This window comes from Anoplopoma fimbria, chromosome 6 (assembly GCF_027596085.1).
Source record: "Anoplopoma fimbria isolate UVic2021 breed Golden Eagle Sablefish chromosome 6, Afim_UVic_2022, whole genome shotgun sequence".
NCBI lineage: Eukaryota > Metazoa > Chordata > Actinopteri > Perciformes > Anoplopomatidae > Anoplopoma > Anoplopoma fimbria.
This window is the reverse complement of record NC_072454.1, coordinates 21,245,471-21,272,117: the sequence shown is the minus strand read 5'-3', so window position 1 is coordinate 21,272,117 and position 26,647 is coordinate 21,245,471. Positions and strand designations below refer to the sequence as shown.

Genomic DNA, 26,647 nt, shown 5'->3' with positions numbered 1-26,647 from the left:
GAAGATTTTGATACACAACACTGTGCCTCTAGCTTCTGTGTTCTTAGTCTGTCCTAGACTGTATATAGGAAGAGGACGTAGTCATCGTGACGTCACCCATTGGTTTGTGGACTGATGTTTTTGGAGCCTTGAGTTCAGTGATTTTGCCGTGGCCATCTTGGAGTAGGGCCATCGCCATGTTGTTGTTTTTTTCACAACCAATACACTGAAGTTACCATATTTGGAATGTGGAGGAGTGACGTACGGCTCTGTTAGCTGCAGCGATCTGTCAATCCCATTAAGCCCGCCCTAAAGCATACCCTGCTTTAAGGTCTATTTGACTCTAAATGGACCATCATTTACTAAATGAACATCATGCTGTATTGAAGAAGACTTGAAACTAGAGATTGAGACCATAAACTCATGTTTACAATGTTTACTGAGGGAATAAATCAAGAGAGAAGTACAATACAATCTGACTTATTTTTGCAAACAGAGAAGTGGCCCCCTGCTGGTCAGTAGAGAGAATGCACCTTTTAGGACACTTCTGCAATGGCTTCACTCAGCGGAGGTTGCTGCCTGGAGTTATCACACATTCGTAAAGCTTACTGTACATAGTAATTTGCCTGCAGAAGGAAAGGAGATCACAAGCAAATTACCATGACCTAACCTTTCTATTATATTCTGTATTCCAGTGTCCATGTCCCCCGTCCCCCGTCTCCCTCCTCCTGAACCCTCTGACTTTTGTTCCTTCAGCTCCGTCTCTCTTGCCTCCACCGGGAGCGTTTTTGAAATGTAAACATCCCCCGCGGAGCTTAAGGAATGCGGAGCGGCATGCCGAGGCCCGAGAGACCGCCAAGTGCTGCCGCAAGGCCTCTGGTATGCCAACAGCTGGCACCATGCACCGCATTATCGGCTATCAGCCGAGACGTAGTCGGAGAGAGAGAGACGGGAAAGAAAGAGAGAGATAGAGTTAGAGAGAGAGGTAGGTGAGTCCAGGTGTGTCACTGGAAAAGCTGCAGTATTGAAATATGCATTGGACAGTGTGTGTTTTCGCTTCTTGCTACATACCCCACCCTGCATGAACAGCCGTGCAAAGACACACACATACGCACACAACATCCACTGGCAGGGTCACACAGTTCACTGGTTGCCATGGCAGCAGTGGGGAAGTGGGTCTATTCCCACCAGTGGGAAAAATTGCAGATTTGCCTGAGCTGCAGAATTATCCTAAAAAGTGTAACACACACACGCACACGCACACGCACACACACACACACACACACACACACACACACACACACACACACTACAGCCACTGTCATCGTGACCCGGGCCAGGTTATAGTGTGAGTGCCATGTTACAGCTCTCCTCTGAGAGTTTGTTTGTGCTGGCTGCAGATCAGTGGGGGGCTGCAAGGGCATCTGGTACGTCTGTAATACATTCCTGTTGTTAAAGGGGAATTTCACTCTGTTTCTAGTCCGCTATAAAGAATTTGGTATAATTACAGCGGCATGTGTCCCTGTTTCAACTTATTCTGGCTATGTGGACCTGCTCTTGGTTTCAAGCCCGGCTGATGCTTTGGAGAGTGTTTGCCGAGGTGATATAATATAAGAATCCATTTAAATAATGTTCAAGCTTCCAATATTATCGGGGGATGTGGCGTGCACGGACAAATAAGAGCCAGTTGTTAATGAAGGTGGGGAGTTGGGGAACATCATGTCAAACTGACCCTTCTGCTGCTCTAAGGCTCTGTTCAATAATGGAATACGGATGATAAGTATGATGTAAGGTTGAATATGTAGTGCGTTCTGACCTCAGAGCATGTGGATTCCGTGCATGCAAGAAATTCCCTGGATGTATACTGGAATGGTAAGGAATTTTGGAGTATAGGTTGTAAGCTGACTGGATAAACTTGAATGCAAAAATGCATTGCATCTCTTCAGAGCTAAGGGCTAGGTATACCTCCATCAAATACACGGCGCTCTACTTCACCACGGACTCTATCGGTTGTAGCTGCTATGAAAGTGAACCAATCAGATGTCTTATTAAATCAAAGAAAACTTGCAGTGTGTGGCACTAAGCAAAACCATACAATTATTTATATTTTTATAGATCTGGGTAAACTCAGCAGGTATAGTTCCAGCCCTATGGACTGTGAAGAATTTGGTTAAAAAAATGACAGCAATGAAATAGAAATACCTACTATAGTAAAAAATATTCGTGTCATTAATGGGATATCAGTAATCATTTTGTGCATTTCCATTCATGAAGGGAATAATTAAAAAACGATTGAGTTAAATGAGTGTAGATTAGAAGGCATTACCAATCAATCCAATACCAACAATCCCTTCAGGAGCAGTGGAACTCTCCTTTAATTCCAGTATTTAATTGATTCATTAACTTATACGTGTGACCATGTGCATCGCCTACAAGCTGTGTGTTGTCCTTCTCAATGGAAAAACCTGCAGTGAAAACCTGCCAAAAAGGTCAAAGGTCATTCTTCAGAGGACTGTGAGTCTATCATCACTAATAAGAGATCCCAGTCACAGGGGACGTTTGACTCCTGATTTCCTCAGAGGATTTTACACCGGCGATATAAAGTCTCCAACAATCAATAGCTTTTGCACGTGCAGGTTTAGAGTTCAGTGGAGGCCCAGGGGGTGAATTCAATTGAGGTCCCGCAGGGCTCCATACTAGGACATTTATCTTTTTCTACTGTCTACTTGGAACACAGCTACAGTCAATTAATATTGATTTTTTTTTTCCTTCTACGGAGGACTGCAAGGGTGTGATAGTGTTTGTGTGTGCATTTAATGTGGGGAGACGGTGTGCATTTGGAGGGTGATTCAATGGCTTGTAATTACAAAATTGGGTTTGACATCATAAACAGTGCCATTTTTCCATATCTGTAACCTCAAAAGGATTTTTTTAAACGTAGCGCCCAATCAGCCTCTGGACATTCACTACTGTCATTCATCAGTCTAGCCGGATGCTCACACTGACCACCAGCCATTGAAGATGGTAATTAATTGTGACATGTTGATGAAATGTCACAGGGCATAAAATCAACTCACAAGCTAATTTTCATTAAATGGCACTGTAGGTGCATGTGAAGCTGGTGGTATATTGGTAAAATGTAGTTAGGTTCGGGTAAGATCTTAAAAGGGAAAATGCACTATTCAATGGTTTTTCAACAGGAGAAAGTCTCTAGAGTACCGGTCTTCTACGTGATGCTGGATAATATGTCTCATGGGGTTTCCTGTGTCATATAATCACTCCCAGCTGGGAGCCGTCCTCGGGCCATGAAGTACCAGTTGAAAGTACCTCGCTGTCGGACATTATGATTACGTCCCTTTGAAAAATGGGTACCGTATTTTCCGCACTATAGGGCGCACTGGATTATAAGGCGCACTGTCAATGAATGGTCTATTTTCAATCTTTTTTCATATATAACGTGCACCGGACTATAAGGCGCATTAAGCGAAACAAAACAGTCAGTCAGTCAAACTTCCTCCACTTCCGTACCATTGATTCATTAATGTTGAATTCTCTCGCAGCTGCTCTATTCCCATGTTCTCCTGCGTGACTGATAGCCTTGAGTGTTCAGTCCGCGTCGTAAGCGTGTCTCTTGACAGGAGCCATGTTGGGTCCTTATACACACACACTGTAATATTATGGTGAAGCACAGTGTGTGTTACTCCGCGACGCTCCTGACTACGGTAGCCGTAATGCTGCTGCGGTGCGGCTTTGTAGTTTACCAAAGTCGTACTAAAACATTTTGACAGAGCGCCGTGTACCACACAAAACCGCTTCGAGGTCAGTAAGCACAACCAGAATTAATCCATATATAAGGCGCTCCGGATTATAAGGCGCACTGTCGTTTTTTGAGAAAATTAAAGGCTTTTAAGTGCGCCTTATAGTGCGGAAAATACGGTAATTATTCATTTCCAACAAGTCAGATTTATTTAAAATCAAAATTGATTTTTGAATCAAATCCTTACTATGTTTTCAACATTTTCAACAAAAATGTAACATAAGATTTAATTTAGATCTGTATCTTTATTATTTGAGAAGACATAAAACAATACAGCGATGTAGTACTTCTACCAATATTTCACAACCATCTCATCATTTTGTGCTTTTGGTTTGACTTTGCAAGGAATACTATACACAGTGAGAGTATTAAGTTGTTCCCTTGCCTCTGATGTTATTTCATATCCATGGAAAGAGGACAGTGCTGACATTACTGTCCCTGAAAACTGCAGGTACCAGGAGGTTGGTAAAGCGACAAGGTCCGATGGAATTACGGTATAAGCACGTACTGTACGGACTAATGCGCGCACACACGCACACCTTCACAGCCACACGTAAACGGTTGCTTAACTTTTTCCCCTGACACCATCACACCTCTGTGCTGTACGGTCGGGTCAGCAAAAGGTGAGGCTGAGAGAGCAGCTCCAAACGAGGTTCTGTGATAATCCAGGTAAGCAGACTGCAGTAACACACACACCAGACGCTGATGAAATCTGACACCTCCTGTGTAGCCGGCCCTGCCATAATGCTGCTGAGTAATGTGACATTCAAGCCTTAATCTCCATATGTGTCTGTGGTTGGGTTTGTGTGTGTGTGTACAGTACATGTGCCCATGCGGAGGACAAGTAAGTGCAGTGGCAGACTATGCTTAATGTCACACCATAATGTAGAGTGTGGATTGACTTCCTGATGCATAGAGACACAGCATTAGGTGGCGGATTCAAACACAAACACACACACACACACACACACACACACACACACACACACACACACACACACACACACACACACACACACACACACACACACACACACACACACACACACACACACACACACACGACCGTCTGCACAACAAAGATAAAGCAACAATCTGATAAAATTGTTCAAAAATGATATCCCACTTTGGTAAAGCTTCTGTGTGGAAGTAGTGAAATATCACTGCTTTGACATCCCAGAAGGTGATGTTTGTGGAGGTTTTTTTTTTCTTTTACCAATTACTGTACTTCAACACTATCTAGCCTTTGAGGATCACACACCAACCCACTGAATCCTGGGTAACAAAATATGGCTAAATACGCTGCTACTATTGTTTCCTCAAAGCTCCACCAGAAGCCCTGCATTTTGGTTACCGGCTAAAGCGTTGGAGGTCGGGCCCCGCATTAGGGCCAAATCGCATAAGCTGCCGAGCAACCTCAACCTTATGGACGAACCCGCAGGACAAGGCCAAGCTTTGCCTTCAAACCAGGCGGCAACCTCCGGTTCTGCCAAATGAAACCAATGTGGAAAGTATCTTAAAACGTTGCATTCTCTCTACTGACCAGCAGAGGGAGACTCCTCTGGTTGCAAAAAGAAAAATCGCAGAAGTCAAGGCTTCAAAGCGGCAGTCCACAAACCAATGGGTAACGTCAGAGAATGTCTAATATGAGGAGAACTGGCACTCGTTAGTTCCGGGTTTCCGGACTGGTTGCAGTAATAATCTTTGACCATGCGGGGCGCTTTGGCGAGTCCAGAATGAATGGGAGCCAACGGGGTTTTATCCTCAGAATCCACTTTTCTCACGATGTAATTTTTTGTCAAGTAATTTGAAAGTTGCTATCAAAGGGTGGGGCTAAAATAATAAACTCAGCTGAATATTGCATTTTTTAAGGTCACGTATCTGTTCTAAAAAGGTGTTCAAAAAATGCGATGACGTCACACTGTCAGAGGTACTGCTTTACGGCAGTTTCTGAATCACTTCGGCACTTCCTTTTATTAACATATAATAGTATAATATATATATATATATAATATATAAATACAGTACGCAAAAATAACTTTTGGTTACCGGCTACGGAAAGTCCTCCTTAAGATAATGTTTCCGATGCGCTTCAGCTTCAGATGCCGTCAAGAGGGGTCTCTGGTCGTAATCAGTCGCAAGTCCGTCCCTGACCAATCAGCATTCATTAGCAGAATGCTAGCGTATCTTAACAACGGCCCAAACTGTAAGAAATCGAAAGGACATAAGTACTCACTCATTTGACTTTTGAACCATAATCTATATTGAACTTGCGGAATCTACAATAAAATTTGCGATATTTCAAACAAGCAGGTGAAAGAGGCATAATTAGCAGCCCGATAGACTCCCATTCAATCTGGACTTCACCCCCAGTGGATGTCTCATGGAACTACAACCAAAATCGGTACAATGGGGCGTATAGGGAGTGCCCAGGCTCTTCGTAGACGGGCTCTGGTAACGTCACTATGACTTTGTACACTTCTTATATACAGTCTACGCTTCAAACCTACAGGAGGTGAAAAGACTCTTCAATCTGAGTACTTTCTACATGTCAGCTGACATGGTTTATAACACCTGCTCTTAGCTGCAAAGGAAGTTCCCAGGCAAATATACTATATAAAAATAGGACATATTCGACTATTATTCAGAATATGACAATATTCAGAGTTGGATATGGGTCATGTAAACAGCATATTCAGTTTGGATATCCTTAATTAGTTCTTATTTTCAATGGAGCACATTCCAATTAAGAAAATTTTGAGATGCTGATAATATTCTGGTTTGTGACCAATGGCCTCCTGCTGTAAATGAGTTAAAAACAGACCAACTACCAGCTGTTTGCAGAGATGTATGCCCAAAAGAAAAGCCCACATTTATGGTTTGAAGGAGAAACACACCTTCTTTAAACATTTTTTGGGGGGATATGAACACCAAATCGCAATGCCGACACTTTCAAGAAGTCGGCTGTAGGGAATGAAAGAGGGAGGCTTTGTTTGCACGGCTTAGCGCACCGCAAATGGTTACGTTAACCGGAGTTTGTGAGGCTGCAATGTTAACGGGAATAATAGTATAATAATATTATTTTTTTATGAGCCATGTAAACATCTGAGGAGGAATATTGTCCTTTTTGGGATTAAAACTTCACATTTGGTGTATGTAAACGTAGCCAGTACACGTGTCTGTACAGTTTAGGGAGAAAGTATTTTCTATATTTCAAAAAAAATACAGAACTCTTAAATACTTGAGAGAATATCTAGCAAATAAAATGACAGAATACTTACATATTATTTCCTTCGATGAAGAAAAAAACTGACAAGCTGTGCCGGACTGTTTGTAATGACACCAAACTATGTGATAAAGTAGAAGTAAGAAAACATATTTGATTTGACTATATTGATAGATACAAATCAAGGATAAGGATGTTGTGGCTGTTTGCTGACTTTGTATCACCTTGTTTTTTTTCCTATTTATTTTTTTTCCAGCCGGTTTTTGCTCCCCTTGATAATGTTCTCCTTTCCCCGTCTCTATATTTGGATTATTTGTTTGTGCACGTGGGATTCCTTAACAGGAAGTGATGCGATATGTAGTGACAGAGATAAACCCCTGCCCCCCCCCATCATCATCCACCCCCAACCCCCAACACACACACACACACACACACATAAAATACACGCACACACATTTGCTCCCAGCAGGCCCGCAGTCTCTGACAGGCCTAGTGAGCTCTCTTGGAGTGACAGATGGCTTGGTAAAAAAAAAAAAAAAAAAAAAAAAAATATATATATATATATATACACACACAGAGGCGCACACATAGGTACAAACAGGGGCGCCGAAAAGGGGGGGTAAAGGAGACGGATTCTAGGGGCCCATGATGGAGGGGGGCCCAGAGAGGCCCCTAATGATGATGAAATTATAATACAGAAAAAATAATGACACTAAGTTATTAACTAACATATAATCACACATGTTTTATTTTCCATGTCCTGGTAACAATTCCTTTATTTGTTTGAAGCATCAACCCCTGCAGGGCCCCCCTTCCCCCCTCTATTTACGTCAAAAATACCATTAAAATGCATAATTGTATGTAAAATAGCATCAAAAAAATTTGCCGCTGTGTTGGGGGCCCTGTAAAGATTCTTTTCATGGGGCCCAAAATCCCTAGCGGCGCCCCTGGGTACAAATACACACACATTCACTCTTGGGGGTCCAACACACGTATATCTTCTCTTCAATTGGTGCAAGGTCTTGGTTCACTACGTGGAGCTGGCAGTGGGCCCTCTCTCCTGCCTTCACCCACAGGCTGTGTTCAGGGGGCCGGATCCCCGGGGGGGCTCCACCATGGTGATCCATGACCCGCCTGCCTTTCAAAAACCTGTTTGTTCTCCCGCCCCGCCGAGCACCACAGGGTCGCACAACCAGCTACCCTCTGACCAGGGACGGGTTCTGATAAATGGTCCTGTCTTCAAAAGTGTATATGATGGATTTATGGAAGTATGTCCGACTAATAGAGTTGATCAATCTTCACCTCCCTGGAGTCGACACAAGCAGATGACAAACTGGAAGTAGAATTAAACCGGGACGTATTTCACCGGTGTGAGTAATCAGGGATCAAAACTGTATTAGCCTAATGTAAGACTTGATACCAACTTATGACGATAACGTTACCGTTCCGCTAATTTAATCAATAATCTACTTTATGTCAAAACAAAAATATCGATATCTGTGTATGTTTGATATGTTTGATATGTATCAAGAAATTGCAGTACAAATACACCAAAAAAAGGGTCACCATTACAAAGATTGTCTACCTGAAAGCACTCAAAATGCAAATACAACTCTAAGGGATCTAAAGTATATCAAGATTGTTTATGTTTATCAGATTTTTCGCCCAAATACTGCCATCGTTATCGGCCGCCAACATCCATGTTTTCATTGTCATATTGTCATTTTTGTTTTTAAATACATGTACCCAGGTGAGTGGACTAACCCGGTAAAAATAAGATAAACTGAATTGCTAAGACATAAGTAATAAAAATGTGCACATCTTTATTTAATCTGACAAACACTTGTCAAAGAGTAAAACTGTATTACCCTAATGTAAGACTTGATACCAACTTATGACGATAACGTTACCGTTCCGCTAATTTAATCAATAATCTACTTTATGTCAAAACAAAAATTGATACATACAAAAGTCCAGCATTCAAATGTTTACTTCAGGTGATGAGTAAAAGAGAGGCATTATCAGAACAATGTATGTAGATTTAGGGGTTGAGCTTTAAATTCTAATATGATGCTGGATAGTTAAATTAATTACGATGATTCAAATTTGAATTGTTTTATTCCGTGAGTCAAATCTGAATCTGCAACATAACCAGTAACATTTCTCTGTCAGGTTATTGAGTGCTACAATGTTTACCTCTGAAGTACAAGTACACAGTAATTAGTAAACAGTTGAGTTGCTTATTATTTGAAGTGATTTGGGGGCCTTTGTTCGCTATTTTGGCGTGCAATCCGTGGCACAATTTAATACTTTTCATATCAAAACATTGTTATAAATCAAAAGCTGGGTGGGGCCCTTTTAGATGGGGCCACATGCCAAACGCTTAAGTCTGACCCTGGTGTTGTTGTCCCCTGAAACAGAGTGTATTTGACTGGTGTGTTTCTGTCCGTGTTTTTTGGATGTGTGATGCAAATAGAACTTGGCAGGTGTATTGCTCTGGACCCAAGCAAGCTTCGTCCCGTTCTGAACACTTTCCACTAGCTCTGCTCACAGTGACAATGTGCTGTGTCCTTAATCGTCCTCTCATTCATTCATAAATGTTTTCAGAAATCCACTTTTGGCAGTTTTTTTTTGGCTGCCTCCTTTCTGCCAAAACTGACTTCTACTAGACTCTCGCTCTGTGTTTAAGGTTCATTTTTGCCTCAGTGTGCAGTAATGGAAAAAGGGAAAATAGTCCCATTAAGTAGATAATTAGCTGCATGTTAGGGAAAAACCTGCAGTACACATGCTGTTTATCATGCTGTGCTGCGAGTCAAGGCAGCGGTTTCTCATGTGTTCTTGAAAGAATTTACAAAGCGTTTGACTTTTGAGAAGCTGCAGCAGGAAACATTGAACTGACTGAACTGACTGGGACATAAAGGTCTAAATGATAAACAATATGCTATTGCTTTTTTTTTTTTTTTTTTTTTTTTAAACTTAGCAGTAATGGGGCCAAAAATGTTACGTCTGCTGGTGGTGCCATGGGATCAATACAATCAAAAGGTTTAGCCCTATGGGAGCATAAATGTGCTTAGAAAATGCCCTAGTCCTTTTCAGATTTTGTGCATTATCAACCTATATTGTATGCCAAAATGACATGTACATATGGACCGTAAAAATACTCTTATTTGGAGGTGGTATGATATTGCTGAAGTGGACTTTATTAAAGCCCTCAGGTAACTCTTTGGCCTTAGGGTAATGCAGGAGGAAAGCTTTTGGCGAATCCATTGTAGAAAAGGGTTCTTCATCAGGAGAGCGTGAATTTACATTCTGCAGACTTTCATTGCACATACAGTGGGTACGGAAAGTATTCAGACCCCTTTAAATTTTTCACTCTTTGTTTCATTGCAGCCATTTGCTAAAATCAGGGTCTGAATACTTATGACCATGTGATATTTCAGTTTTTCTTTTTTAATAAATTTGCAAAAAATTCTACATTTCTGTTTTTTTTCTGTCAAGATGGGTTGCTGAGTGTACATTAATGCGAAAAAAAATGAACTTTTTCGATTTTAGCAAATGGCTGCAATGAAACAAAGGGTGAAAAATTTAAAGGGGTCTGAATACTTTCCGTACCCACTGTAGGTGATCGGATTTAAATATTTTGCTAAAAGTGAAAGTTTGGCCAGATGGTGGTGCGACAGAAATTGTCAGACGGTTACCGGAAACCGAGGGATTTATCCTATGTGGACTACGACTTTTTACAGCAGGTTTCATGAATGGCTGACCGATATTGCCCATTTCTTTGCCACATACCACAAAAATGATCGTCCTATTGAATTAAGAGAGAGCACTAATTACCTAACATTTAAACAATAACTATAGTGTTGGCTTAAATCTAACCAAATCTGCACTCACGAGTAACCATAGTACCTCATCTCTCGAACTGTTTTTTTCATATCTGCTACTTTGAGTATGTATTTTATGGTATTTATTGTATTGCACAGGGACTACAGATGAAAATTTGTTCATTAAGTATTTCTGGCACATTTATATTAAGATGTAAGCTGAAAATGTTGATTAAGATGCACCGTCTCTGGTAAATAAATTAACAATTATCATAAATACCTGCGTATTGCAGATATATCGATATCTGTGTATGTTTGATATGTTGTATCAAGAAATTGCAGTACAAATACACCAAAAAAAGGGTCACCATTACAAAGATTGTCTACCTGAAAGCACTCAAAATGCAAATACAACTCTAAGGGATCTAAAGTATATCAAGATTGTTTATGTTTATCAGATTTTTCGCCCAAATACTGCTATCGTTATCGGCCGCCAACATCCATGTTTTCATTGTCATATTGTCATTTTTCTTTTTAAATACATGTACCCAGGTGAGTGGACTAACCCGGTAAAAATAAGATAAACTGAATTGCTAAGACATAAGTAATAAAAATGTGCACATCTTTATTTAATCTGACAAACACTTGTCAAAGACCAAAACTTAAAGTAAGACTGAAGTGTCTCCAGAGAGCTGAACTGCCCAGACACTCCAACAATTCAACTTTTACAAATCCATACTCAAATTAATTAAGAGGGCAGAGTGAAGAGAATTGGAGAGCAAAAGGAGCATAACCTTCTAAATGATGTCCCATTTGTGCAACTGGAGTATAACGAGTCTCTAACAAATCGGGTTTTTTTTTTTTACGGTTAATTAAGACTTGATAGAAAGAAATGTGAGCTGAAGTGTAACTGATAAGGCGGGAGTCAAGAGTCTGCTGCAACCTCCATCACTGCAGACATCCCAAACCTATCTGCTGTTCACGATGGAGCGAGATTGAATTAGATAAGAATAGATATGAGTCACGACAGACAGAGGTCATTGCTACCACGGCGCACACACACACACACACACACACAGACAAATAACTACACACGTTCTGACGAGGCAGAGGTTGTAGTTTGCGGTGCGTGAGCAGAAACCAGAGAGAGAGTGTAAACACGATTATCTCTCATCCGACGCGCTCCACCGCTCTGATGCGTGATCGTAGCTGAATGTGTGCGAGTTGGTGTTTAACCTCAGAGGAGGATGGAAAAATGACAACAATAAAAAAAATAAAAAAAAGTTGCAGTCATGCCAGACATGAGCTTTGAAAAAAAAATGTATGCATCAGTTGTTTGCTGCACATACACATGGTGTGTGTTTGTGTATGAATTTCCTCCAGGGTGTCTGTGTGTGTGTGTGTGTGTGTGTGTGTGTGTGTGTGTGTGTGTGTGTGTGTGTGTGTGTGTGTGTGTGTGTGATGTAATGTAATGTAATGGTCATATGGGTTGTTTTGGAAAACACGGAAAAAATTGCTATTTTGTTGTTTGGATAGGAGGACTTACTGTATTTGTATCAGTTCGCTGCACTTATTGAATTTGTATTTGTTTACTGCACTTATCCTATTCGTAGTAGTTTGTAGCACTTACTATATTCGGATTAGTCTGTTGCAATTATTGTTTTCGTAGTAATCTGCCTCTGCACTATACTTTTGCTCTGGTTTATGCTTTAAGATGCTTGTTTAAGAAAGGAGATGCACTTATGACTTCTGGTGACTAGTAGTTCTCTTGAATACCTATGTTGAATACACTTCCTGTAAGTCGCTTTGGATAAAAGCGTCTGCTAAATGACTGTAATGTAATGTAATGTAATGTAATGTGTGTGTGTGTGTGTGTGTGTTGGAGCTGTCTGTACACTGTATGTGTTGAGATGAGAGGAGGGAGTTAAGTGCCATTGATCCGACAAAATTACAGCACAAACAGAGCGCCGCCGTCGGAATGCAAAGGAGCATCTCCTCTGATGGATATGAGGAGCCTCTTACTCTGTTCTGTGTTTGCACGCTGTGAACTGAGAGTGGGAGTTTAAGATAAGATAAGATAAGATAAGATAATAAGATAAGATAAGATAATCCTTTATTAGTCCCGCAGCGGGGAAATTTGCAGGCTTACAGCAGCATAGAGTTAAAGTGCACACAAGAGACATAGTAAAGAAAGACAAGATAAAAATAAAAAAATGAAAAATAAAAATAAAATTAGTATTATAAATAAGCAATAAAAACAGTAGAAAAACACAATAACTGAAATATAATATTTACAGACAGAAAAAAAAAACTATTTTAACTATTATTGCATCCATCCATAACCCCAGACTGCTGCTCAAACGTGTATTAGTATATCTGTCACACTCACTATTCAACTGTACGTCTAATTAATATGGGTTTAATATAAATATGTATTTCTATATATATTTCTAAGCTGCTACATATTCGTTTGAGTGGTGACATTTTCTTATTTGCAGGTCTTCCATTTTGTTTTTTTTGTTTTGTTTCGTCGCTCAGTGCCGCTGGTGTTTGGTGCTGTGCTTCACCTGTCAATCAAATACTGCAAGCACCTGGGAGGTTTGTTTGATGCTCCTTTCCCTCAGATGAACCAGTTTGGGTGTTACTGCGACGACAAGGATTTTTTTATAAATATATATAACAAACATCTCAAATGTGAGAATTTGCTCATGTTCTCTGTTAATCATTGTTAACTGAGTATCTTTGGGTTTTCGGTTGACAAAACAAAGAACATAAAGATGTGACTTTGGTGTCTGGGGTTTTTTCATGTGGTAATATTCAGGCGGCAACCTCCCATTCTGCAGAGTGAAGCCAATGTGAAATACAATTGAACTTCTTTTTTGCAACTAGAGGAGTCGCCCCCTGCTGGTCAGTAGTGATTGTGCAAGTTTAAGACACTTCTGCTGGTCGGGACTCTCCAGAAGAGCAAAAACATATTTTCCATTTAGGAAGAAGCCTTTACTGCCATTCTTTGCTCTTCTCTCAAAGGAATCTCCTCCAGTTTTGATATAACTGGCCCTACTGTAGCTACGCTAACCTCTTTAGAAGCCTCCATTGTTGTTTAGAACAAACCTCGCCCATAGCTGCTCAGCCCATCCCGATTGGTCCAAACTCATTATTTTGAAGCCTGACAAGATTGGATTTTGGTGCTAGATGATGATTAACCATCGACAAATTATCTGCAGCGCACCCCGGGTGTAACTCCAAACTAACAACATTTCTGTTGAGCCCGAGCCAGCTCCATGCAGTTGAATGGACTCGCTCACTCGATGGAGCCTCGCAGACCCCAGCTGGCCCGAGAGCCGGCAGCAGAAGGAGCAACGTTATTTTTTGGGGGGGAATTTGCCGCGTCACGTGTCCGAGCTCCATTGTTGTGTGTGTGTGTGTGTGTGTGTGTGTGTGTGTATGTATTCGCAGAGAGGCTGTGAAGCGAACGTGCTAAAAATAGAACCGGGGCTCTTTTTATTCTCCAAAAACTGTGAAATCTCAAGGACTGAATCTTCATTTTTCAAGAAACCATTTCCAGCAAATATCCCATTCCCTGATTCCCCTACACTCCTTATCTCTCTTACAAATGGAAAAGATTACACACACCGTCAGTCTCGCCTCATTGAATCCTCCTCTTTCGACCTGTCTGTCCTGCAATTCAAACCGACACACGCATCATCATCATTCAACAGGGGCTAATCTTTAATTCAAGACGTTATCGTTTTGGTTTTGGAGTGTAATCGTGCAGGAAGTTGAACAAATAAAAACAAATCCAATTAACCGCTCCGTCTCAAATGTTCACTTTGTTCCGAGAACAATCGGGCTTGTAGATTCTCCTCGTGGGGATCAAATATTGCTTTGCATGGATTCGTGCGTGCACCTCCTCTGTATTTTGGTGTGCACGTTTTCTTGCGCACGACAAGAACGCTCTGTGACTCGAAAAATGAACCGATGATTGTATAAGTAACGAAAAAAAAGAGAGAGAGAAAAACACAAAAGACAAAAGCAGGAGACAGCGAGTGCTCGGGGGGAGGAGGCGAACAGATGATGATGATGATGGAGCGGCAGAGAGAGAAAGGGAGCGAGCGAGGCCTAAGGAGTGCGTTGTGGAGGCCCCCCTTTTTAGTGCAGGAAAGCAGGAATAATCCCTATTAAGATAATTAGTGTTTCGGCAGACAAAGCGTAATTAAACAGAAACAGGCTATAAACTATGTGCGTCGTCTAAATATAAACTCATATTCCGTCAGACTGCGGGATCCGATGTCTCTGCAGGCAGGAGGAGCGCGTGTGCGTGCGTTTGTGCATGTGCGTGTGTGAATGTGTGTGTGTGTGTGTGTGTGTGTGTGTGTGTGTGTGTGTGTGTGTGTGTGTGTGTGTGCATGCAGGCATTAGACGGGGGCGGCGTGTTTACAATGAGATCAAGAGAATGCTTGGCAGGACGTCAGCCCTGTAAAGCCCCAGGATTCCACATGGAAAACACTCACACACACACACACACACAGCGCGCCGTGGGGAAAACACACGCACACGCACACACACACACACACACACACACACCGACAAGCCCACAGAGAAAACAAACATACGGCATGAGAGAGCTCTTTGGTACACACAAGATGCAGAGACTAGCAGACACACGGGGATACATGCGCAGTCTGAAGGATTTCTACCTTTGGAGAAAGTTTGTGTTTTTCATCAGCTCTCTTCATCTCAGTGTCAACACATCTTCATCTCCACACCAGAGGGAGTGCTGCTAATTTTTTCATCCTCGATTTAGTTTCTCTGTAGCCGGCTCTCCTGAGACAATTGTGTGTGTGTGTGTGTGTGTGTGTGTGTGTGTGTGTGTGTGTGTGTGTGTGTGTGTGTGTGTGTGTGTGTGTGTGTGTGTGTGTGTGTGTGTGTGAAGGTGAAGGGAGGCGGAGAGTCGCACTACTTTTTTTATTTCCTTCACCATACAGGATTCTAACCCCACTGATTTAATAACCACTACTACATGAGGAGAGATGATGTCATAAGATTTACGAAAGTTAAAAGACTTCACAAAAGGAACTGTGCATTTTTTTTTTTCAAATCTGCACAAATTAGACAAAAAAAAAGGAATCCGCCAAAAACACGCTATTTGAACGTATTCAAATTAGATAATAAATCGGCCCCTTTCTATACAAATGTGCCTCATTGCAAAAAAAAAAAAACAGTCCAATTCACAAATATCAGCTCTTATAGCACATCCAGTTACAGTGAAATCATTAGCGTCTTTAGAAAGTTGGGGCTCTGAAGCATAATCCCTGAGAAAGAAACCATGAGGAAAAAAGTTAACGAAAACAAAATATAAGGTTATCATCTAAAACAATTGAAAATGATTTCAAATTATATCTTCCCTCTAAATTTGGTCACAAACCCAAAATATTTAAAAACAAATATGACCTGATGACGTAACTGGAGGAATGACCGAAATGAATACAAATCGATCCGACACGTATATCTGAACCAAACTTCATGGCATCATATTTCACTCAAACACCAATGTGAACCTCCTAATGGCACTCATAAGAAAGTAATTAGGATACATAATCCAAACCAAGAATGTCATTCCATCCAGAAGATGATGAAATATTTTACAGGATAAGTTAAACCTTGACCCTGTAGGTGGAGCTGGAGAAGTCCGTCCTCCTGGAACAGTGAAGGTCTGGACGAGATTCCATCGCAATTTCTTTGTTAGCTGTTATTTCTAGAACCAGGAGAAGCCAACATGGTGGGCTACTTTGGTTAACACGCTGTGCTCGCCAACGTCACTTTCTACTAGGGCTGTCAACGAATATTCGAAGTTCGAATATTCGTTCGAAATGTATCCAAAAACGCGAATTCGAACGTGAAAATTAATATTCGAATGTGAAAAAACACTCCCGCGGTACAAGCGCCTCTATCTGCTTTGTGAATGAGCCTCTGTCTGTTCGATGTCCCTCATAATATTCGAATGTGAAAAAACACTCCCGCGGTACAAGTGTAACAGACTAGTATTGTGAAGAGCGAATGTATTTTATCCCCTCGGGGTTTCCGTACTTGGATATAGGTATTCCAGCTCTCACGCTGTGACTGGGTGACTTCTGATATGTACTAAGTAAACAAGACTATTTTCCCTTCCACGCTTGTGTCATTCTTGTCATATAAATATCTAAGTGCCAACGCTCGGTTACACAAGCGCCTATCTGCTTTGTGAGTGAGCCTCTGTCTGTTCGCGATGTCCCTCATAATATTCGAATGTGAAAAAACACTCCCGCGGTACAAGCGCCTAACTGCTTTGTGAATGAGCCTCTGTCTGTTCGCGATGTCCCTCGTTTTAAAGTAAGGAAATGCCCAGCAGGAAGCCGCCGCCCACCAGCACTCTCAACGAGACGGCAAACATAGAACACATACTGTACAAAGTAATCTGATAGGCTACTGTAGGCCTACAGCGTAATCTGATAGGCTACTACTGTACGTGCATGTGCGCGGGAAGTTTCAACAAACCACTGCAGCTCAAACACAGAACATAGCTACGTAATGACTGTACAGTGTAATCTGTAACTGTAGTTACTGTACGTACTGTACGTGATCTGATACTGTACGTACTGTACGCACACATACCCGGGAAATGTAAACAAATCACAGCAACGCAAAACACAAAAACAGCTACGTCATGATTATATGTGAAAAACCGTTATCAGATGAAAAATGGCTGAAAATACAGAACACGTCGCGGCTGCATCAGAGTCGGGGAGGAGATCATAACCCCCGCAACCTTACAAGTGCCGCGTGGAGGTTTTTTGGCTTTTGGGCTCAGCGGGGAAAAATTGTTGAGCCAAGGCATAAGGTTATTTGCAAGCTGTGCAAAGTTGAATTGGCCTACCACTCGACAACCAGCAACATGCGGGCACATCTGTCCACGGCGCACCCGGGTGAGCTTGAGAGCGGACCAACGGCCAAACAGCCCCGGCTCGATTCTTTTCTGAAGCCCGCTGCCACAAGCTCGTTGGCCGCACCGAGACAGGAGGCCATCACTGAAAAGTTGGTGAAATTCGTCTGTAAAGGCATGAGGCCAATAAGTGTGGTGGAGGACGTGGCATTTAAAGAGTTCTGCCGAGAGATGGAGCCCAGATACCACGTCCCTAGCCGTGGGACTGTGACATCGCGGATCGCGGACCTGTACAAGAGAACTGTAGACCAACTCAAGCTCAGTGTTGCCAGATTGGGCGGGTGCCCGCCCAATTGGGCTTCTTTTGACTGGCTCCGGCGGGCGGAAAACGCCTTCGGCGGGCATATACAATTTGGGCTGCTTTCAACACATTTGGGCGCTTTTGTTCTCACACCAGTCATGCATTTTATTCAGAGAAAAAATGGTAAATGGTAAAAGTGAAGAAATAAATCAGTGTGTTCCTACCACACGGCTGGTGCGCTAAGCACTGGGGGTGTGGCTCAGGGGGCCGCACCAGTGGCTCATCAGTGGTTTCGTAGAGGGAGAACGGGGACTTACGGTCAGGGGCGCATCTGAAGCTGTTTGACGTAATTGACAGGCGCAAATGTGGAGGCTGGCGACGGATGAGAGAGTGTGTGTGTGTGTGTGTGTGTGTGTGTGTGTGTGTGTGTGTGTGTGTGTGTGTGTGTGTGAGAGAGAGCCAGCGGTGTGTGTGTGCAGCGTAATTTTGGTAGGCCTATTACCTCCGCTGTGAACATATGGGAGGATATCTGAATGATGAAATTGTGAAAATAAACTACCATAACTTGTACTCCTTTTGTCAGTCTTTCCTGAGTCGCACTAAGTTGTCCGGTACAACCTGTGTGGTTTAAATTAGGCATACACCTCTACAAATCAGTGCAGCTATGGAACGTTCTGAAATGTATCATTTTTTTCTCACGGAGCGGGAGAAAACAATGATATTTCATAACTTTTCCAAAAGGCTACCAGTTACGGCGCGTGAACTCCGTTTTTCTCACGGAGCGGGAGAAAACAATGATATTTCCAGTTACGGCGCGAAGCAGCTACTCGAATACGAAATGTCAAAGTGGGGGAAGTATAAAAAACATTATAGGAAGGAGTGGGAGTCTGAAGATGCTTTAAAAGCATGGATTGCACCTGTCCTGCAGGATCCGTCCAAGGCAAGGTGTAAATACTGCAAAAGCGAGATCCGGGCTCAACTACGGGACCTTAAAGACCACGCAGAGACAAAAAGACACAAGGCTAACTGTCTCCCGAACGTCAACACTAGCATCAAGTCCTTTGCTAGACCAACAACCAGTTCGGATGGGGAGATATGCAATGATCAGAAGAGAAGGGAAATTAGAGTGGCAACATACGTGGCATGCCACACATCGATAAATGCTGTGGATGATCTGTCAGACATCCTAGAAGAGGAATTCGGGAAGTTTCGGATGCACCGCACCAAGTGCACGGCTATGATTAAATCCGTGCTGGCCCCTCACTTTAGGGATGAGTTAAAGAGCGACATCGGTGAGTCCCCGTTCTCCCTCTACCTAGATGAAACTACCGATATAACGGTGATCAAGCTGCTGTGTATATGTGTTAAGTACCGCTCTATCAAACACGGAAAATTCATCAGCACTTACCTGGGGCTGGTTGAGTTGAGTGCCGCAAATGCCAGGGCCATCACAGACGCGATACTTGCCTTCTTGGAAACCTATGGCCTCAACATCAACAACATGGTGGGAATCGCCACGGATGGAGCCAGTGTTATGGTGGGGAAACACCACTCGGTGTTCACTCTGCTGAAGGAATTGCTGCCCGACCTGAAGTTGATTAGATGCGTGTGCCATTCCCTGGATATTGTAGCGAAGAAGGCCATGGATCACTTGCCAAGCAATGTCGACTTCATGATAAGGGAAACCTTCAACTGGTTCAGTCACTCAGCCAAGCGCCAATCAGAATACAAACTTCTGTTTGAAACACTCAATGATGGACTGTGCCCACTGAAACTACTCTCACCATGCACTACCCGTTGGTTAGGTGTAGCGGATTCCATCGACAGAGTTTTACAACAGAAGGATGCGCTGAAGCTGCACTTTGGTGTCGCTGCTGGTGCTGAACACTGCTACACAGCCAGACTTCTCAGCGAAATGTACAGCGACCAAGCAAACGTGCTTTACATGCAATTCCTCCGTCCTATCCTGGGGGATATAAAAGCCGTCAACAAGATCTTTCAGCTGGAGACGGGGACTCACTGGGCGTCTTTCGTGATCTTGAGAGACTTTACTTGTCCACGCTGAAGAGAGTCGCCAAGCCCAGTGTGTTCAGAATGAACAGCGACTGTCAACTTAAAGATCTCGACTTGGCAGCAAGCAGCGTATACCTCTCGGCCGAAGATGCTGACTTGGGCACCACGTTCCAGGAAGAGCTCAGAGCGTGCTCCTTGGCCCCGAAGCGAAACAAACCATCTCTGCGTGGTGCTTTGCGTTCATCAGAGAACTGCTGGTGCAGTATCAATCGCGCCTCGCCGACTCGCTCGATATGCTGCGTAAGATGGAGCTGCTCTCCCCCAAGTCAGTCATTTCCACCATGGACAGACCAAGGGTGAGGGAGTTACCAATGGAGTTTTTAGGTGCTCCATTGACACCTTAGACAGCCAGTGGAGAAACGTCTCATCCGCTGGTTTCTATGGTGATCAGCCCATCGACGTGTTCTGGATGCAGGTCGAAGTGTTCAAAGACGCAGGAGGAAATGCGTGTTTTAAAGACCTCGCATTGGGTGCCATCCGCCTGCTGTCCTTGCCCATCTCGAATGCGCACGTGGAGAGAGCGTTCTCTCAAGTTGCGCTCCTGAAAGACAGCACGCGAAATCGAATGGGACTCTCCCTCCTGTCCAGTCTGATGGAAGTGCGCGCCGGCCTGTCCAGAAATGGATGGACGTCTGCTACATTCAGACCTCCCAAGCAGTTGTTGGAGAGGCTTAATTATTCAATGTATGAGTAGGCCTAACAGCTGATGCTTAACACGCTGTTTTATATCTTGAATGCTGGTTATCCTGTACTAGTTCTGTTCGTTAATTAGGCCTAGTTCATTTATTCATTCATAAGGGGCATTGTGCGTATCAGGGGAGAATACCCGCAGTTAAAAAAAGGACTTCCACACTGATATGAGAAAAAATAATAATTTGTAACACTATGAATGATACGTGTCATGTGATTAATGAATTCTTTTGTTTCAGAATTTAAGTATTACTCAAATATTAAATGTTTTCATGTGAAATACGGTGTTGGGCGGTTTTTTGCAAAAGTGGGCGGGTTTTGGAACGTGATTGGGCGGAAATCGCTCTACCTAATCTGGCAACACTGCTCAAGCTGTCACTGCAGGGGAAGGACGTGGCTCTTACCACGGACGGGTGGACCTCATTATCGACGGCATCATATGTCACAGCCACGGCCCACTGGATCAACGAAGACTGGGAGATCTTAAACAGCGTGCTCCAAACCAAAGAGCTGAAGGTCAGCCACACTGCAGAGAATGTGGGCCAATGTCTTGCAGAGATCCTGTGTGTTTATGGCCTGAAGGAGTCTGTAATTTGTGTCACCACTGACAATGCCACCAATTACATAAACGCGGTTGAAAAACATCTGGAAATGGTTAATATACCATGTGTGGCACACACAATCAACCTGGCTGTACGGAAAGGGCTGGCGGTCAGAGGCATTGAAATCCCCATCGCTAGACTGAAAGTGGCGGCTGCACATTTCAGCAAATCCTCAGCAGACAGCTACCTCCTCCAGAAAAAACAAGAGCTCCTTGGGTTGAAGGCTGAGAAGCTCATTAATGACTGCCCAACGCGCTGGAACAGCACGTACGATATGGTTTGCAGAGCATCAGCGCAGCAAGCGGCCGTGTCTGCCGTCATCTTTGATAAGAAGCTGTCTCGAATGGAGCTGTCGATGAGCGAATGGTCCATAATGGAGAAGGTGAGCTTCTTAAATAGTAGGCCTACTGCCTATCGTGAATGCAAAGCTGTTGTAATAAGCATACAGTGTGTCCAAACATGTATGGATTATAATCAATATAATAACATATAATATTATAATAGGCCTATAATATTATAATAATTATAATCACCTATATTTTATTTAGGCTACTTTTATAGGCCTAGGTCTATTTAGCCTACCTTATATATATATATATATATATATATTGTGACGCCAATGGCCTATGTTTTATTTACTTGTTCATTGCAGGTGCAAGAGATCCTGAAACCATTCAAAGTGGCGACGGAAGCGCTGTCTACGGATGCCTATCCAACAGCGTCGGCTGTCTTGCCAATCATTCATGTTCTGCTTGCACAGCTCAAGCGAACGCCAAGCGAAGAAGAACCGCCAGCGCTGCTTGAGATGAAGGCAAAAATAGCGACGGATCTCAAGAAGCGATATGGCGAGGAAAGGGTCGCACGTAGGCTTTTGAACAAGGCCAGTTATCTGGATCCTCGTTTCCACCAACTCCGTCATTTGGAAGAGGACCAGAAACGGCAGGTGCATCTGGCAGTTTTGGAGGAGATGAAGGCAAATGTGGGAGGAGGGAGGGATGAGGCTCCCGAAAGACCACGCGAGCAGCAACCCAAATCTGCGTTGACGGCCATGGAGAGTCTCTTCGGAGGCGTGTGCGACACCCGCCCAAACCAGGAGCAGGACATCAGTCTGCTGCTCCAAAAAGAGATGTCCATGTATGAGCAGGAATCCCCCATACCCCCTCAAGAAAATCCACTCATGTGGTGGAAAACGTCGGGCGGCAGATACCCTCACATTGCCCAGATGGCAAAAAAATACCTCTCTATCCCCGGTTCTTCAGTGCGCTCGGAGCGCGTCTTTTCCTCCGCTGGCAACATTGTAAACAAAAAGAGATCAGCCTTGGCACCCTCCAACGTAGACTATCTGGTCTTTTTGGCGAATAACTTGTGAGCGCGACGGTGGCAATGCACTAATATGACAGATTAATTGCAGTCATTTGTTTTGTTTGTTTTTTTCGCTGTTTTTTGTTTTAAGAATGTTAGAAGCCAGCTTGTTTTCGTTTAAGTGCTTCAATTTTAAGGACGTGTTTGTAAAAGTTTGTGATTTTTTAAATTGTAGGATATTATTACTATTACTATATGTTCACTTGCTCGGAGCGCTCCTTGTCGTTAAAAAAAATATTGCGCAGAGTTTAGGTGGGAGAACGGGACATTGATTGTTGTTAACTTCTTTGTTAAGCACTATTTTGTTAACGTTGTAAATGTGTTTAAATAAATTATCAATGATGTAGGCCTATCTTTGGGTTGTTTTGTCCCGGGTTCGAATTAGGCTATAACTTATAACACCAAGCAAGCCGCTCTCGCTGTGTAGGGCACATTGTGGACTGAGCATGCAAGCCAATTTCATTACTGCATAGGGTGGGTTAGGTGCAAGTAGGCTATATCTGGAATTCCCCAAACCGATTTATTTGGTTTCTGCGGGGGGGAAAAAGAAATCCTGCGACACACTTAGCAAACAATAAGGCAGTGAGGCGCAGTTGTCCATCTTAGTTAAATTGTCTCACATTCAAAAAGCCCTTTCCCACTCCGCAGATGACGGGGAAGCAGTGCTGCTTGCGATGATCGTTCTTATAGCCTAATGTTTTTTTTTTTCATTGAGAATAACCCAGCAGTTTAGCCACGGTTGCACTACATTACAAAATCTTATAGCCTACGTTCATCATTTTTGTTCCTGGCGATTTCAATTGGTTGTCTGTGCAAGACAACAGACATGGACATTTATTCTTTCTTATTCACAACTGTTCTGAGCTGGACTTACACAGGCTATGCCATTCAATAAGCATCCGAAGTAGAGCTCAGGGAGCTAGTAGTCTGGCTGGTGAAAGCTGCTATAACGCAATGTTCTCGGCAAAGTCCGAGACAGCTTTTTTTTCATGAATCCGAACGGTGCGTAGTGCTGGCCCTTTCGCTGGCATGGTGGAAGACGTAGGCGACATGCATTTTTTTCTTTATCGATTTTAATAGGCCTTCTCGATAAATGGTAAGCAAAGCAAGGAACGTTACCACTAGCATACTTTGTAACATTCAGAAGCGGGCGTCTTCTTCAGATTACTATAGTTTGCGCGCTTGCAGGTGTGGTGGTGAAATGCAAGCGATACAAAGTTGTGGCTTTTCATGATTAGGCCTCCACGTTACTGGGCTGTTTATAGGATATATATATATCCCACTAATTTGAACCATGGTTTTGTCGCATTATTGACATATTGACGGCAACTGCGTAAAATAGGCAACCAGATATTCGAATAGTTCGAATTCGTGATTTTTTTCCAAACGAACATTCGAATGTCATTTTTGAGCAATTTTGACAGCCCTACTTTCTACCCAGCTGTCCAATCATTACATTACATTACAGTCATTTAGCAGACGCTTTTATCCAAAGCGACTTACAGGAAGTGTATTCAACACAGGTATTCAAGAGAACTACTAGTCACCAGAAGTCATAAGTGCATCTCCTTTCTTAAACAAGCATCTTAAAGCATAAACCAGAGCAAAAGTATAGTGCAGAGGCAAATTACTACGAGAACAATAAGTGCTACAAACTACTACGAATAGGATAAGTGCAGTAAACAAATACAAATTCAATAAGTGCAGCGAACTGATACGAATACAGTAAGTGCAACAACTAATACGAATACAATAAGTGCTACGAGGAAGGCTCCGGGTAGTACTTCTTGAAGAGGTGAGTTTTCAGCCTGCGTCTAAAGATGGGCAGTGACTCTGCTGTCCTGACGTCAGTGGGGAGTTCATTCCACCACTGAGGGGCCAGGACAGAAAAAAGCTGTGACCGGGTGGATCGGCCGCAGGGACCTCTGAGCGACGGGGCAACCAGTTGCCCCGAGGCAGCAGAGCCAAGTGGTCGGGCGGGGGTGTAGGGCTTGACCAAGGCCTGAGATCACAGTCAAATACGGCCTCAACCGCCCGCCCTACATGTATAGGTGGTGAACACCAACATCAAGATGTATCATGAGCCCCCCCTCCCTCAACCTTCTCTTCATCCAAAACCAAATTCTTATATCAACCAGATCGCTATCAAAAAACGCTTTGTGGACACACAGACCCTTTTACAAAAATGTAATAATATGTTATTGAATGACTTCAAATATTGAAAGAGATTATTTGTAGAGGTTAACAGAGACAACATTAAACTTCCATATATATATATAAGATGATGATTATATATAAATATATATGTGAAGTTACTACTCATCCATGCAAGGCTCCATATGTTTTAATGCCGCTTTAGCAAAAATGCATGTATTTGAGTTATTGAGTTATTGATCATACAACTGGATAATGAGACTTTGATCATACTGTCCAAGTTGTATGAGAGTTTTGAATGAATGTCTTAATAATTATTTCATTACTGTAAACGCAGTACTGTTTACTCTGACTAATCAACACTTTTCTCCGTTTCTTTTATTCTCCTTCACCGGGGTGTTTTTGAAAAAAACAACATTTTCTTAAAAAATTCACAGTAAAACAGGGTGAGTACTTGACATATAAATTGTCATTTTGTAGGTGAATTATTCTACTAACAGTGTACAATAAGCTGGCACATTAGAGGTCCACAACAAAAACAATAACAGCAACACCTGACCCGTTTCGGCCAAATGGAATAAAATAAAGAATGTGTCCTCCTGGGCTTTGGCCCCTGAAAAGGCATCGTAGACGATCTACAATGATACTTTATTCTTTGTCATGCATCTCAGCTAGTCCCTACCTGGTTCCGTGCAGTTCTTTTGGGGCTCCAAGTAGAGCTTGGACTCGTTGTCGTAGACCTCTTGCAGGAGGTGACGGCTGTCCCACCTCTCCCCTCCTCGCCCACGAAGCTGGAAACGTGATATCCTGAGCAAAAAAAAGGCAGAAAGAAAGAGAAAGAGACGGAGGAATGGTTAGAATGGTTTCACAAAGGACTGCAAACAAACCAGCCGAACAAACCATTAGTGGCAGGCCGCTCCATCCCGGGGGGCAGTCGTCTCGGTGAAAGACACCGAATGCATCACGTTGCATTCGAGAAACTTGTTTTATGTAACAATTTCACAGAGATCCCACGTATTTGTTATTTCTGCACATGAATGTTAAGTAACGGCTAAAACAGACGCATGTTCCTCATGCGCAAACGGACTAATGGCCGTGACGCACTAGATCTTTGGTTACGTAGTTAATTGCCATTCCTGAATACCTACCCCCCCCCCCCCCTGCAGTACCAAAGGCAGATGAGACATGCGTCTTGTGTCACCGTACTTCCTGCGGGAGCAATAGCGGGGCGGCACGCCGAGTGCCGCGAGGCCGATCATTCCAGCTCAGTCATCTGGGTCACGGTGTCCTCAAGCGCCCCCCCAACCTTCCGACCCATCTCCTCATTTCCACCATGCAGCCCCCGGCCCCCCGACTTAGGTGCAGAGCGTACCGGTATCGTCTATAAATAACGCTGAGCTTGACTATATTTGTCAAAACGGGATTGCTCTGGAGTCATGGCTGTAGCTGCTGTATTCAACGGTAATATGGTGGAAATGTTGCTTGGAAGCATTATGTTTTAAAAAATAAATTGGAACACTAACAATTATGTCAAAAAGTCTTTATGCCTTTTCACAACCTTTTTTCGTGTAATTAATTCACATCAATGTATTTCTTTAACTTTTCTTTTTTTTCTTTTGAGCATTTTCGCACCATCAATAAAGGGATCAACCAGTCACAATGTGCAGAACGGACATATTGAAATGTGCACTGTAGCTTTC

General features: G+C 42.9%; 1 protein-coding gene across 1 annotated transcript in view; it reads right to left on the bottom strand.

Moving 5' to 3' along the window:
• The window catches only part of slc24a3 (solute carrier family 24 member 3), a 99,827-nt gene that overhangs the window by 43,086 nt on the left and 30,094 nt on the right, over nt 1-26,647 (bottom strand). The window contains 2 exon segments of the mRNA XM_054600136.1: nt 25,630-25,719; nt 25,722-25,754. Coding sequence (XP_054456111.1) covers nt 25,630-25,719; nt 25,722-25,754 — 123 coding nt within the window.